General features: G+C 37.2%; 1 protein-coding gene across 1 annotated transcript in view; it reads left to right on the top strand.

The window, feature by feature from the left end:
* Positions 1–13,759, top strand: part of Cdep (Chondrocyte-derived ezrin-like domain containing protein) — a 464,715-nt gene that overhangs the window by 366,082 nt on the left and 84,874 nt on the right. The window contains exons 10-11 of the mRNA XM_069846189.1: positions 6,700–6,806; positions 10,367–10,780. Of these exons, the coding sequence (XP_069702290.1) occupies positions 6,700–6,806; positions 10,367–10,780 (521 nt within the window). The remainder of the gene's footprint in view (positions 1–6,699; positions 6,807–10,366; positions 10,781–13,759) is intronic.

The raw sequence follows: 13,759 nt of genomic DNA, 5'->3' as shown, positions 1-13,759 counted from the left end.
ACTTGAAAACAAGTGAAAATTCGACATAATAATACAAACTTTATAATCAATCATCAATTTTAGATGTAATACTGACCAGAAGATTAAATTGAGCAGGACATGTTACACCTATGGATGACTGCAACAGTGCAAAACAAATGTATATGAACATCTTTAACTACAGAAGGCCACTGGGAAGACCTTGGAATAGATGGAAAGATGAAATTCAGAAGGAATGCATGGAAATGCGAATTACCAACTGGGAGGAACTAGCAAAAGACAGAACAGAGTGGAAGCGTTTTGTGAAATCGACATGGAATTGACATGCTCCATAATGTCCTTTGATTGATTGATTGATTGATTGATTGATTGATTGATTATTATAAAGATGAAAGGTTATGGAAGGATGAGAGCTGTAAACACATAACCTAAAGAACTGAAATTCTTACAGTTCATGAATCTTTAACATAGATGGGGAGTGGAACATAATTTTATTATTTATTTGAAGGATGTGTAATTAAGAAAGCGTTCATTAGGATTCTACTATGTTAAAATTATGAGTAACTTAGAGCAGATTAATAAATTATACCATAACTTCAGTAGGTTACTTTACACTAACTTCAGTGATCTATTCATTTTGTTACATTTAAGTGACATAAAGTGCATGTGACTTTTTATAGACTTTTTCATTCATTCATATTGTTCTGCCCAAGGGCAGATCTTTCACTGCAAACCCAGCATTCTCCAATCTTTCCTATTTTCTGCCTTCCTCTTTATCTCTGTATATAATCCATATATCTTAATGTCGTCTATCATCTGATATCTTTTTCTGCTCCAAACTCTTCTCCCGTTTACCATTCCTCCCAGTGCATCCTTCAGTAGGCAGTTTCTTCTCAACCAGTGACCCAGCCAATTCCGTTTCCTCTTTCTGACCAGTTTCAGCATCATTCTTTCTTCATCCACTCTTTCCAACACAGCTTCATTTCATACTCTGTCCATTTCACATGCTCTATCATTCTGAAAACAGTTCTTGACTAAATTCTCCAAGTAGATGTTGAACAAGGTAGGTGATAAAGGGCATCCTTGTCGTACTCCTTTCCCTATTTCACTTCCTTCTGACATTTCTTCTCCTATCCTGACTGATTCATTTCATATAAAGGTTACTGAACAACCTATAGTTGTGAAACTGCTTCAAGTTACATACCAGGAGACTTCATACAACTACATGTGTCCATGTGAAAATGTATTGCAAAGTGTCAGTTTATATTGAATATTTTAAGTAAATAACTGTTTTTACGTGCTAAATAAGATGATTATGAAGTTTAAAGGCCTAACTTACTTAATAGAAAATTGTTGTGTGAGATATTCATGATAGTTTTCAGTTTCCATTTAAAGTCTTTCAATTTTATTCATACAGTGTATTTTTTTTTTTTTGCTAACACCGTGCTTATTGGTGTGTAGTCATGTGTAAAAAATCATCATAGTGCTGATATAAATCACAATCCATTTTGAATCTTGCGTACACTACTTTTAACACTTGAATATAATTAATTGATTAACTACTGGACTTACTAGTGTTAATTATGTAAGATTTGTCCGGCTTACAGCTGTTTCAGTGCTTCACGCACCATCCTCAGAGCCTACTAGATCACGGTGTCATCTCGAACTTTTCTACCTGTTATGTGGGTGTGTTTGATTGTTGAAAGGTGTTGAAGAGTGGAGTCGAATAGTGTGTGTGTACTGAAATTGATCTGTGTGTTGAGAATTTGATCAGGGTGTGTTTTAGTGTGTTTGTATATTTCGTATTAGCCATACATACAATAACATAAATACGGACATGGAAATCCTACACACACAATCCAAGAACCAAAAACTCAACACACTAGAACAATACGAAATATACAAACACACTAAAACACACCCCGATCAAATTCTCAACACACAGATCAATTTCAGTACACATACACTATTTGACTCCACTCTTCAACACCTTTCAACAATCAAACACACCCACATAACAGGCAGAGAAGTTCGAAATGACGCCGTGATCTAGTAGGCTCTGAGGATGGTGCGTGAAGCACTGAAACAGCTGTAAGCCGGACAAATCTTACATAATTAACACTAGTAAGTCCACTAGTTAATCAATTAATTAAATCACAATATTATAATTTGCGAACTTGAAATACTTTTAACGTGTAATACTGTATGTGCATGCAGTCACCATCCCACTGAGAAACTAAAACTTACAGTAAAATAGTTAGCAAATAAATTGAATAAGTTAATATTTCGTCATTAGTGAGAACCAGAATGCATTTGCAAAAATGTTTATGTGAGGTTTCTGTTCTCACTGAATGTTCATATTGCATATTAATCCCCACGCTTTTGATTAGGCCTATATTATAATTTGTGCATGTACGAACTATATTTACAAAAAAATGTAATAAATTGAGTACTAGTCACAATTAATAAACTATTAGTCATGTTATAATTCTGCACAATTTTAACTCATTAAGCAAAGTTTTTATTTTCGTAGAGAGCTTTATATTAGAAAATACTATGCATGTAATTACATTAACAGACCCACACACGCATAGATACACCATATTATATGCACTGTATGCACATAACCACATTCACACTCAAAGAAAGTCTCACACACACTTGTATAATCTCAATATGCTACAATCCTGTGAATAAGCATAGTAGCATTTTCAAACTTAAAAATGCTTTCTTTTTTTTTATATCATTTAGATTATATTCATTTGAAAACATTTCTATGTACATTATTGGTACCAGCTATATATTGGGTCTGTTACTCAGTAGACTATGTGTCCATTTGAACATTAGTCCATATGAATTAAATAATTTATCACTAATTAACGTTATTGAACAAGTAATAACTGCTTTACTATGTTAATATTAGGCTATATAAATTCTAGTGGTAAATTACTTGGGTGACTAATTTCGACGTGGTTTGCGTCATTTTCCGAAGCCTCATTGAACAAGTAATAATTGCTTTACTGTGTTAATATCATATAAATTCTAGTGGTAAATTACTTGGCTGACTAAAGGTAAGCGTTCACTACATCTTATCGCACGCATCGGACGAATTGCACGGACCGGAAAAAGACTATCTTTGCTGTAATTGTTATGTAACTGCGTTCACTACATCGTATCGGACGCATCGCCTCTCGGCAAATCCGTCCACGTTTCTCGGATGGGCAATTTTTCTGATGTGTGGGATCATGGCCTTCTTTAATAAATCAATTTTAATTGGTCAACTGTTACTATTATGTTGTGCCATGTTCAGTGTCGCGCCAAAATGGCAGACGGAAAACTTACTTCGCGTGTAGAACATTGCAAAGAATTATATAATTTTAGGCATTCCCATTAAAGTAATCAAGTCGTTTCTTGCAAATATATAATGTAACCAATATTTCTTTTGTTTCTTCCTCTTCAATTAAGACGCATGAAGCAATTACAAATTCTTATTCGCTAACAGGCATAATTAATAGACCTAACCTCAACTCCTCTGCTTTCAGTAATGTCAATATCGTACGACGTCATGTTTTAAACAGCTGATAGGGGAATCCAATGAGGCGATGAGGTACAGTGAACGCACTGCACTTAAAATATCCGTTTCGTGCAAGGAGTGCGATACGATGTAGTGAACGCTTACCTTAATTTCGACGTGGTTTGCGTCATTTTCCGAAGCCTCATTGAACAAGTAATAACTGCTTTACTGTGTTAATATTATATAAATTATATACGAGAATATACAATATCTACCAAAAAGTAATTGGGCACTGTTTTTGCCCCTTTAGAACCTCGTGATACCACCTCTTGTTGCTATAACAGCAGCCATCCTGTCAGGCATGTTCTCCACTAGTTTGTGTAGGATATCCACTGGAATGTGTCACCATTCCTCTTGCAACATGGCACTCAGTTGGACAATGGAAGTTGGCCGCATCTCCCGAGACCTCAATCGCCGGTCCAATTCGTCTCAAAGGCGCTCAAGGGATTGAGATCAGGATTGTGCAGGCCAGTTCAACTTGTGAACATTATTGTCTGCATACCACTGCATAGTAGCCGCCGAAACATGGGGCCAACTTCCATTGTCCAACTGAGTGCCATATTGCAAGAGGAATGGCGACGCATTCCAGTGGATATCCTACACAAACTAGTGGAGAGCATGCCTGACAGGGTAGCTGCTGTTATAGCAACAAGAGGTGGTACCACGAGGTTCTAAAGGGACAAAAACAGTGCCCAATTATTTTTTGGTATATAGTGTGATAGGAGTGTGTTGGGAGTGTTTTGAAATGGATTTGAGCAATGGACAAATTGTGGAAGTATTTAGAATAGGAAGAAAAAAATCTAAGTCGTAATCCAGATCAAGTTAGGCCTATATTAGTTAAATTCAAGAGCATGATAACGAAGAATAAGATCATGAGAAACAGAAGGTTGCTAGGGAACACTTCCATTAGAATGGACAATGACTGGAGTTATGAAGTAAGGAGCAGAAGACGGGTTTTGGTCCCTTTCATGAAAGAAGCTAGGAAAAGAGATCAGTTTGCAAAACTGTTTAGAGACAAATTAAAGATCTTTAGTGCAGAAGAATGTCTCGGAAGCATTAAGCAGCCGGAAGTAGGTTCAGAAGAAATTGATAGAAATAGAAGAGTCCTGAAGGAGAAAATTAGGGGATTAGTGTCGAAGAGCATTGGAAATGATATCAGCTTGGGCAATATTAATGAAAATAGCAAGGTAAGCACGACATGGAATGCGGAAAAAAAGTAACCTTAAGCGAGCAAGAGAAGCCTATGATGTCATCTGACTAGAAGGAAATATCAACACAGAGTAGAATTCTACAAACGCATCAGAATTCGTGTAGTCAGCATATTGGGGCGATTCGAAGGCGATTATGAGAGTTGCAGAGTGAGGTAAAAACAACGATAAGGCAAGCGAAGAAAAATTGAATGGGTCCAGGAAGGAAGAAAGGTGAATAGTAAGAAGAAACATGATTTAAGGAGTTGATGTAGTGAGGAAGTAGTGGTAGAAAATACAAGAAAAAAGTAGATAGTAGGGAGGACAGGGATATCAATAGCAAGTGAAGTGAAGTGAAGTGAGGGGAGGATATAAGTGTGGAGTACAATAGTAGAGAAGTGGGGAAATAATAGATAGATTGGCTGGTGAATAAGAGGTGACAAGATACATTTAAAGAGAACATGAGTGGAAGAGAGAATGAAGTAAGGTATGACTTGCAGAAATTTGCTATGTAATAAGGCGGGATGGCACTGTATACAAAATATGTGAAGTACCATCTCACTGGAAGTAAGTGCTTAACGACAAATATATAATATACCATATGAAGAGTTCGCGGGAAAAACGATGAATGTCACAGTTTTGTTAAGGTTGATGTCATTATCTAATTCAATGGATCACTGCGAAATTTAATGTTGTTCTTATGAAAAATGGTAAAAAGGAGAATTAACACCACGAATACAGTAATCCTTTCCTTTATTTTCTATAGAAACAGCACTACATCTTGCAGTTATACTCTCAATTAGATCATTATCTAATACTTAACAGAAATGTGACATTCATCGTTTTTCCCGCGAACTCTTCATATCATATATCATATCGTCGTTGTTCCTGCAATAACTGCTATGTAACACATTTATCGATTTTCAGATTTTTGTTCTATTAAATAACTTAAATAGTGATACAGCAGATAATAAAATCTCCTGTATGTAATTATATTCCTTTGTTTCGAAAATGTAAGAATTCACAGTCTCCTATGTACGGCTACCATAGGATAAATAAATGTGTTTTTTCTTCCTACTGAAAAATGTTATATTTTGCACGTAGGAGTTATTGCAGGAACAACGACGATATATAAATTCTGGTGGTAAATTACCTGGCTGAATAGTTTCGACGTGGTTTGCGTCATTTGCTTTACTGTGCAACTTAAAAATGAGTCACAGTCCTGCCATCTATCCGCAATATGCGGAACCTGAATCACGCAAGTGAAGTGGGTAGGCATTAGTTACAGACACACACACATTTGTTATAATTTGCTTCTTGTTGTGTTTTTCAATTTAAACTTTGTTACGTCGGTTATAAAAGTAAATATGCTAATGAATATTAATGTTGGGACAGTGAAGACATAAATATTATTAATTTTAGAAATAAAATAAACTTTGCGTATATGTTTACGAAAGAAGTACTTATGCAGCGAACCATACATCTTGCTTATGAAGACTCATATGAAAAAGTTAAAGCCTTGAATGTGTTAAATGTTTTTGCTGTGTTGTGTGTCGTAGGCTTTGGTATGGTTTAATTTTTTTCAAATATTTATTTTTGAGTAGACTATGTATGTTTGTTTTTGTGATGGAAATTGAGGGGAAGGGGAGGAGGATGAGAATGTCTCAGATTTATTGATCTTAATCCACTGATTCAAAAAAATAAATCAAATAAAGTTGAAACTTTAAGGTTGGAACATTTTTAGAATTTTATATTAGTAATTTTAGTTTCTGTAATCAGAAACTAAGTCTTCAGTAAATGATATCTATTCCTTCCACATTCGTATAAATAATGAACATGATATTGTTATTGCTAGTGGAATGAACAGAAGCCACTATGTGGGTAGTGAGGTGAATTGACAAACACGTGGTGGTCTGCCCAGTGACTAATTCACTTCCTCTTCTCTGCTTCTCCCCGCAGGTCTCAGTCGTTCCGTCATTCGAGCTCGGCTCACTCGAGTGTTGCGAACGTTGTGGGAACCAGCTTATCAGCACACCCCTTGTTACCTCTTGGAGATAATGCTGTCGGTAGGTGTTCTTATGCAGCATGCATTTCTTTTTTATATTGGTACTCTTTCAGATACCGTCTAGTATCAGTATGGTTGATGTTTTCCATTCTGCATCAATGTAAGTTCTGTAATTGAGGTACAAGACAGATTGGAAATCAGTAGGAGCATGAGTAAAATTATTATTTTTAATGGTTTCAACAGTAGCCTTAATTACTTTTAATGATTTGAACAATATTATTTATTATTTTATGCTCGACCATGCCGAAATGTAGTAATTATACACCTGGTAGCAGCCCTTTAATGGACCTCATTAAAGTACATCTGTTCATTAAAGTTCAGGTGTTCCACCAATCAGAAAATACCATTGTAGCAATATGAAAGCGCAAGTATCGATTATTCTCGGATATGCAATCGAAAGACAATTCTGTTACTATAATAATTAGCGTTAATTGTAAATAATATTCAAATAAATTCAATTTGTCATCTCGTTTTTCAATGTCTAATTCAATTTCAAGGTTATATCAAGATTAATGTTTATTTTACTTTCTAGATTATATCAAGGTCGATGTCGACATTTGTTTCTCTGAAAAAATTAATACTTTCGCGTCTGCGCACATCTCACAATTTACGAGGTATTGCACAAGGTCAGTTCCGCTCCTTAGTCAGATAAGAATAACATGAATGCTTATGAATAATTTCAAGTTAGAAATATGGTCGAGCATAAAAAGTCGTATGAAACTTGACTATAATGGTAATTAAGACGCTCGTATGAAAATTATGAAACTCGCTTGAGCTCGTTTCATAAACATAATCGCGTCTTAATTACTACCATTATAGGCTCCTTGCATAATGTACTATTTTCCCATCATGTTTAGATTAAATGATAGCTATTTATGTATCAGGTACGCAAAATAAGGCTTTAGCGGATGAATTCAGTGTTTTTGGACAAGGTGTAAGCCAAGTCCAAAATACAGAATGAATCGGCTAAAGGTTTAGCATACATGGTGCATACAATAGTTTTTAGTAAAAGCTCTCCAAATTATATGAAATAAATAATAAAAGTAAATATAAATATAAGCATAGTCAGTCAATTGTCATATTCTCATCACTATCTGATAAACATAATGAAACAATGTTCTCATATTAAAACCCTGAAGTTGAATTTTTTGGACTGATAACAGTACGAGTCCATACCTGTGGAGTAACGGTCAGCGCATCTGGCCTCGAAACCAGGTGGCCCGGGTTCGAATCCCGGTCAGGGCAAGTTACATGGTTGAGATTTTTTCTGGGGTTTTCCCTCAACCCAATACGAGCAAATGCTGGGTACCTTTCGGTGCTGGACCCCGGACTCATTTCACCGGCATTATCACCTTCATTTCATTCAGACGCTAAATAACCTAGATGTTGATAAAGCGTCGTAAAATAACCCAATAAAATAAAAAAAAAAACAGTACGAAAAGCACTATTTTAGAGAGCATGTACGAAAAATATTATTTTAATAAGGTTTAGCTAGAACGTAATAATGACAAAGAAAATTAAGATGAATTGTTGAGCTGCTATGAAGAAACTTTCCATAGTTAACATAAAATTCTATATAGATAATTTTATTCATGGTTACTATAGAGTGCTCGGAGTTTAGAAAATACCATTAAGTATATAGGCATCTTCTTAGAGGATAACCCCCACCCCTTTGTAATATAACTTAAATAAGTTATTTACGTATTTTCTGATGTATATAAAATAACAAGTAAATCTATTTAATTTATTCTGCCACTGGAAATGCAAATAAACTGATATATAAATCTATTTATAAGCAATATAAAGCGTCTATATTTGAAGCAATGCTTAGTTACAGTATTTATATACTATATATTGCAATTATTGACATCGGTATGAACAAAAATTTGTATTATTTACTATAATTTTTAGACAGTTCTAGTAATATGAAAATTTACAAATTTATTACAGGTTTCTGTCATATGCGTTTCCAATTCACTGTGGGCTAAAGCAAGGAGATACTTTTTAACTTTGCTCTAGAGTATGCCATTAGGAAAGTCCAGGATAACAGAGAGGGTTTGGAATTGAACAGGTTACATCAGCTGCTTGTGTATGCGGATGACGTGAATATGTTAGGAGAAAATGCACAAACGATTAGGGAAAACACGGGAATTTTACTGGAAGCAAGTAAAGAGATAGGTTTGGAAGTAAACCTCTTGAAAATATAGCTCCTGAATTTATGGATTTCTACCAAGAATTATTGAAATGGCCAACAGGTGATGTAAGTGATGGTGACAGTGAACATGATATCGGCTAGACAAGTTCAAATACTTACATAATATGTATGGATGATACAAATGAATATATCATGGACTGAGACTAATCTAGGACAGTTCAAGTACATCACTATGTATGAAATAAATATACTGCGTGTGATAATCTAGTTTTTATTACAAATTTTTTCGTAATGTGCAAAAACGTTCTAAGTCAGGCCAAAAGAAATGCTTGTAAACCATAGTAAATAAAAGTAAAAATAATATTAACAGTAGTAAATTATAATACACTGTTGATATGATATAAAAAATATATTTTTTTAATTTTATAAATTTCGTGGTTTATGAGCAGAGCAGTTTTCTGTTGTTTTCCGACAAACTACCCTGGACGACTTAGAATGTTTTTACAGCCCATGATTCAATTAACTATGCGCTTAATTACAAAACACATAATAGGTTTTTATTTATTTTAATTGTATTCTTTTGTCTGCACAGTTACATCACTTCCACCCTGTATACTTCGTAAATGAATCAGTTGGAGGTAAAAGGAATTAAGTCACTTTTCACAACTTTTCAGGAGGAGCAAAAAACATACCACTAATAACACAAATGAGGAGCATCGTTTCAAAACGTATTATGTGCCCCTTATAATTTTTTTACACGAACGACGAAAAACTGGATTACTCGTAAACCGGATAAGTTTTCAAAACACTACACAAAACCATTTTTAAGTACTGGTTTAACACTTTACAAATATGACGACTTGGAACCATCAGACTTCACAGCATGAAAGATAAAGAAATAGAAAGTCCCCACTAGGGGACTTAATACGTTTTGAAACGATGCTTCTCAAATATCATATTTTTATGTTATAGAAGACAAAGGAATATTTAAAAGTCTTTGTTCCTTCTTCCTCTGTTCGATGCACATGGCATCTGTTGTTCAAATTGTTGCATAACCCAAAACTGCATATTTTGACTTACTTCCTTTTAGCTCCGACTGATTCAAATATAAAATATAATTTTTTTGAATTTTATAAATTTCGTGGTTTATGAGCAGAGCAGTTTTTTTGTTGTTTTCCGACAAACTACTCTGGACTACTTAGAACGTTTTTGCAGCCCATGATTCAATTAACCATGCACTTAATTACAAAACACATAATACGTTTTTTATTTGTTTTAATGGTATTCTTTTGTCTGCACAGTTATATCACTTCCACCCTGTATACTTCGTAAATAGCAGAAAAAGCAAAGGTTTGTAAGTTCTGCTGTCTGGTATATTTATCATTATTTTGTGACCTATATTGCAGTCGGCACTCCAGCATCTCTCTCATGCGGGTCGATGACCCTGAGTTCGACGATGGAGCACCAGAGGGGGGTGGGCTCACACTCGCACCACCACCACCGCCACCACAGCAGGGACCGAGCTGGCAATGCGAGTCCTCTCCTCTCCCCAACACACACTGCGGATATCCACGACTTCGATACCCGGGACCTGACCATCATTACGGCGGGAGGTGTCGGGACTACGAGCCCGTCTCCCCCCCTCACCACCTCCCTGTCGCCGGGCACATCGATCACATCCAGCCCGCAGCATTTCTACCCAGGTGGGCGGCAGACGGACGACGAGGAGCAAGAATACACCACTGCAGTGACAGAACAGCGGGGGACACCGGGTACTGGCGGGAGTCAACGTCAGAGTCCTTACCGACACCAGAACACAGGTCAGAGCAACTATGGCAGCACCCAGTCTCACCAGTTTCCGCATCACACTCACATTACTACTTCACAAACCCTAACTACTACACTTACTACCACACAACATCCTACAACCCTGCCTCGCTCTAACACCAGCAAAGCCTCAAATCGTATACAGCAGTCTGACAAGAAGTCTAGCCAGATTGTGACTAGGCACGACTGGCAGAGGAGTGCTAGCTGCAGGAACCTCCGCAACGATAGCAGATTTGAGCAGGGGGCGGAGGTAAACACCTGCACTGATCCTCTAAGAGACGGAAGGGGATATTATGAGTCTGTGTATAGACAGGAACACCTCATAGAATCTCCTATCACAAGATACGATGACAGTCGCCGAGCATGTTATAGTGCAGCAGGGAGCAAGACGAATTCTGTAGATCGGGGGTCTGATGCCGTTCCAGATACCAGAATCTACTCGAGCAGCTATCCTGGCACGACTTCTAGCCTCTCTACAGAGAGTGGTGGGGGAGACGAGCCTGGGGGAATGATGGAAGCTGGAAGTGAGTGTATCTTACTTACAACTGGGGGGTTAGATTCGGGATCGCAGGAGGAAATCCTGTATTCCCACGATGATCTGTCACATGATTCATACGAGCTCTTGGAGCGCGAAGGGGAGGATGAAGGGGATGATGAACAAGAGGATGACGATGACGGGAGGGATGCAATGAGGCGCAGGATCAAGTCCTACTCGGGGACGAGATCCTGCAGTTTGGAATCGGGGGGAGACATCCTTCCTATGGACGAAATTGACGAACTGTCTAGAGATGGTCACGATGACGATGCAGAAGTGTTTCAGATGGATGAGATCGAGACAGTGGGGTCTAAAACTTATCTTAAACAAAGGAATAACGAATCTAGTCTTGAAAATGTAAGAGATGGACTGCATAGTACAAATTCCGATATTACTGATAGAAAGGGCCTAGACTCTATGATAATGAGAGAGAATAGAGATATTCAGTCATCCTTGCAAGCACAATCACCACAATTTGATGTTCATGACGACATGTCTAGAGACGAGGAAAGCATGACTTGTACGCATTTTGAGCACAAATCCAAAAGCAGAACAGATGTTAGGGAGGAGGATTATACGTACAGGGATTCACATAAACACGGTAAAGTAGAGAATGAGGAAGGGGTGGTATATGCTGTAGGGCACGATGTGAAAAGCAGCAAGCAAGCACAAACACACTTCGTGGAGTACAACGCGAAATGCAAGCCTGGGTTAGTGGTAGGTTTTGATAATAAAGATGATGTAGCTGGTAGTAAAAAGGTAAGTATGGTACATACTCCTGTTGAAAGGGCAAGGAGCGATCCTCATACAGGTAGCTTCAGATCAAAGGGGGGCAGTAAACGGAAACGACGGGTATTAACTCATCAGAAATCTATAGACGTTACTCCAGCAGGGAGTGGTGAGTCAGATGAGGAAGGAGACGGAGATGAATCTTCATTTTACGCTTCCACTATGGTTGCGAGCCGTAGTGAATATAACATCCCTTATATATTACATAAGAGGCACGCAATGAATGGAACTGCTCCCAGTCAAGAATCTGCAGTACCCCATCAGGTAGAAATGTTGACTGACGATTATAAAGCCCAGAAATCAGATAAGAAAATTATCTTAGATGATAAACACGATGATCAGTTAACTAGAATTGATAGAAAGAGAGGTTCAATAGAAAAATTTATAGCTTACAGACAGGCTTCTGATAGTTCTAGTTGCATAGGAAGTAGTTTTGAGGCACCAGATCATAAAATTGAAAGTATAACATCAGATATTTCAGATAAGGTTGCGGAAATTATTATTAGCCCAACTGATATTCGTGATTCAAATAAGGAAATATCCAAAGTCACAGTTTCACAAAGTGTTGGTACAGATGATGATAAAATATCAGAAGCTGCACTGAAGCCTGATTACATAGCTTCTGTACGAGATGAATCTGAAGAAGCCAGAGTTGATGTTTTGGATAAATACTTCAGACTTCCGAGTAAAACAGCACCAGATGTTTCGTCAGTACCTGTAACAAGTAGTGATGATGAACGTGGAGAAAAATCTTCAACCATTTCAAGAAAAAGCAGGATAGGACCTCCGGCTGAATTGCCTGCAGGACCATTGTTGCCTCGCAAGAGAGATCGTTCTCCCATCCTGTTTGCGCGAGCTAGACTTGGTCTCTCTGAAGGCTCTGCGTTTTCACCAGTACGTCAAGTTGGGTCTCCAGCATCTTCTCGTAGGGCGAAGTCCCTGGATGCTCCAGTTGTTGCAGTGCACCGTCTTCCACCGGCTGATGCTTTCTCAAGCAAAGATGACACTTTGGATAATGGTATTGGAAAGCCTGAACCTTTAAAACCCTTAGAGATTATAGCCAAACGACTGCCTTCTACCATAGAAGATGAAAACGGTGCTCAGGAAGATGATACACAAGATTTGATAAAGAGACTTCTGGAAAAAACGCAACCGTCATTACAACATGTCTCAGCTGTAGATATTGACGCTTATAACATTAAAGGTGTAGGGATTAAGGATATAAATTTTAAATCTATTGAATCAGAAAAATATGGTCTTCCATCTTTAAGTGATGATTTAAAATATACATCTCCAGCCCTTTCTGACAGAGATACAGCAAAGAGCATTTCGTCAGATGTTGCAGATAAAAAGACAATCATTTCTGAAGAACTAAAACAAGTACATATACAAAGACAAGACACCCCAAGACCTAAAAATTTACAGGAAATTCACGATATCAGACCTACAAAACAGTTACCTTCACCGAAGGATGTCCATACAGCATTACAGACTGTAGTTCAAGACATAAAGGAACATGCCACCACGAAACCTCAGATACCTATTAAACCTGAAGGGTTAATCTCAAGAGTAAGTGAAGTGGTATTAACAAAAGACAGATATGAATTGTCAGTTGAACATCCTGTTGTCATTAAGAGTGAAGATTATC

Source organism: Periplaneta americana, chromosome 14 (genome assembly GCF_040183065.1).
Source record: "Periplaneta americana isolate PAMFEO1 chromosome 14, P.americana_PAMFEO1_priV1, whole genome shotgun sequence".
Lineage (NCBI taxonomy): Eukaryota > Metazoa > Arthropoda > Insecta > Blattodea > Blattidae > Periplaneta > Periplaneta americana.
Note: the sequence above shows the minus strand (reverse complement) of the source record. Positions and strands in the feature narration are given on the sequence as shown.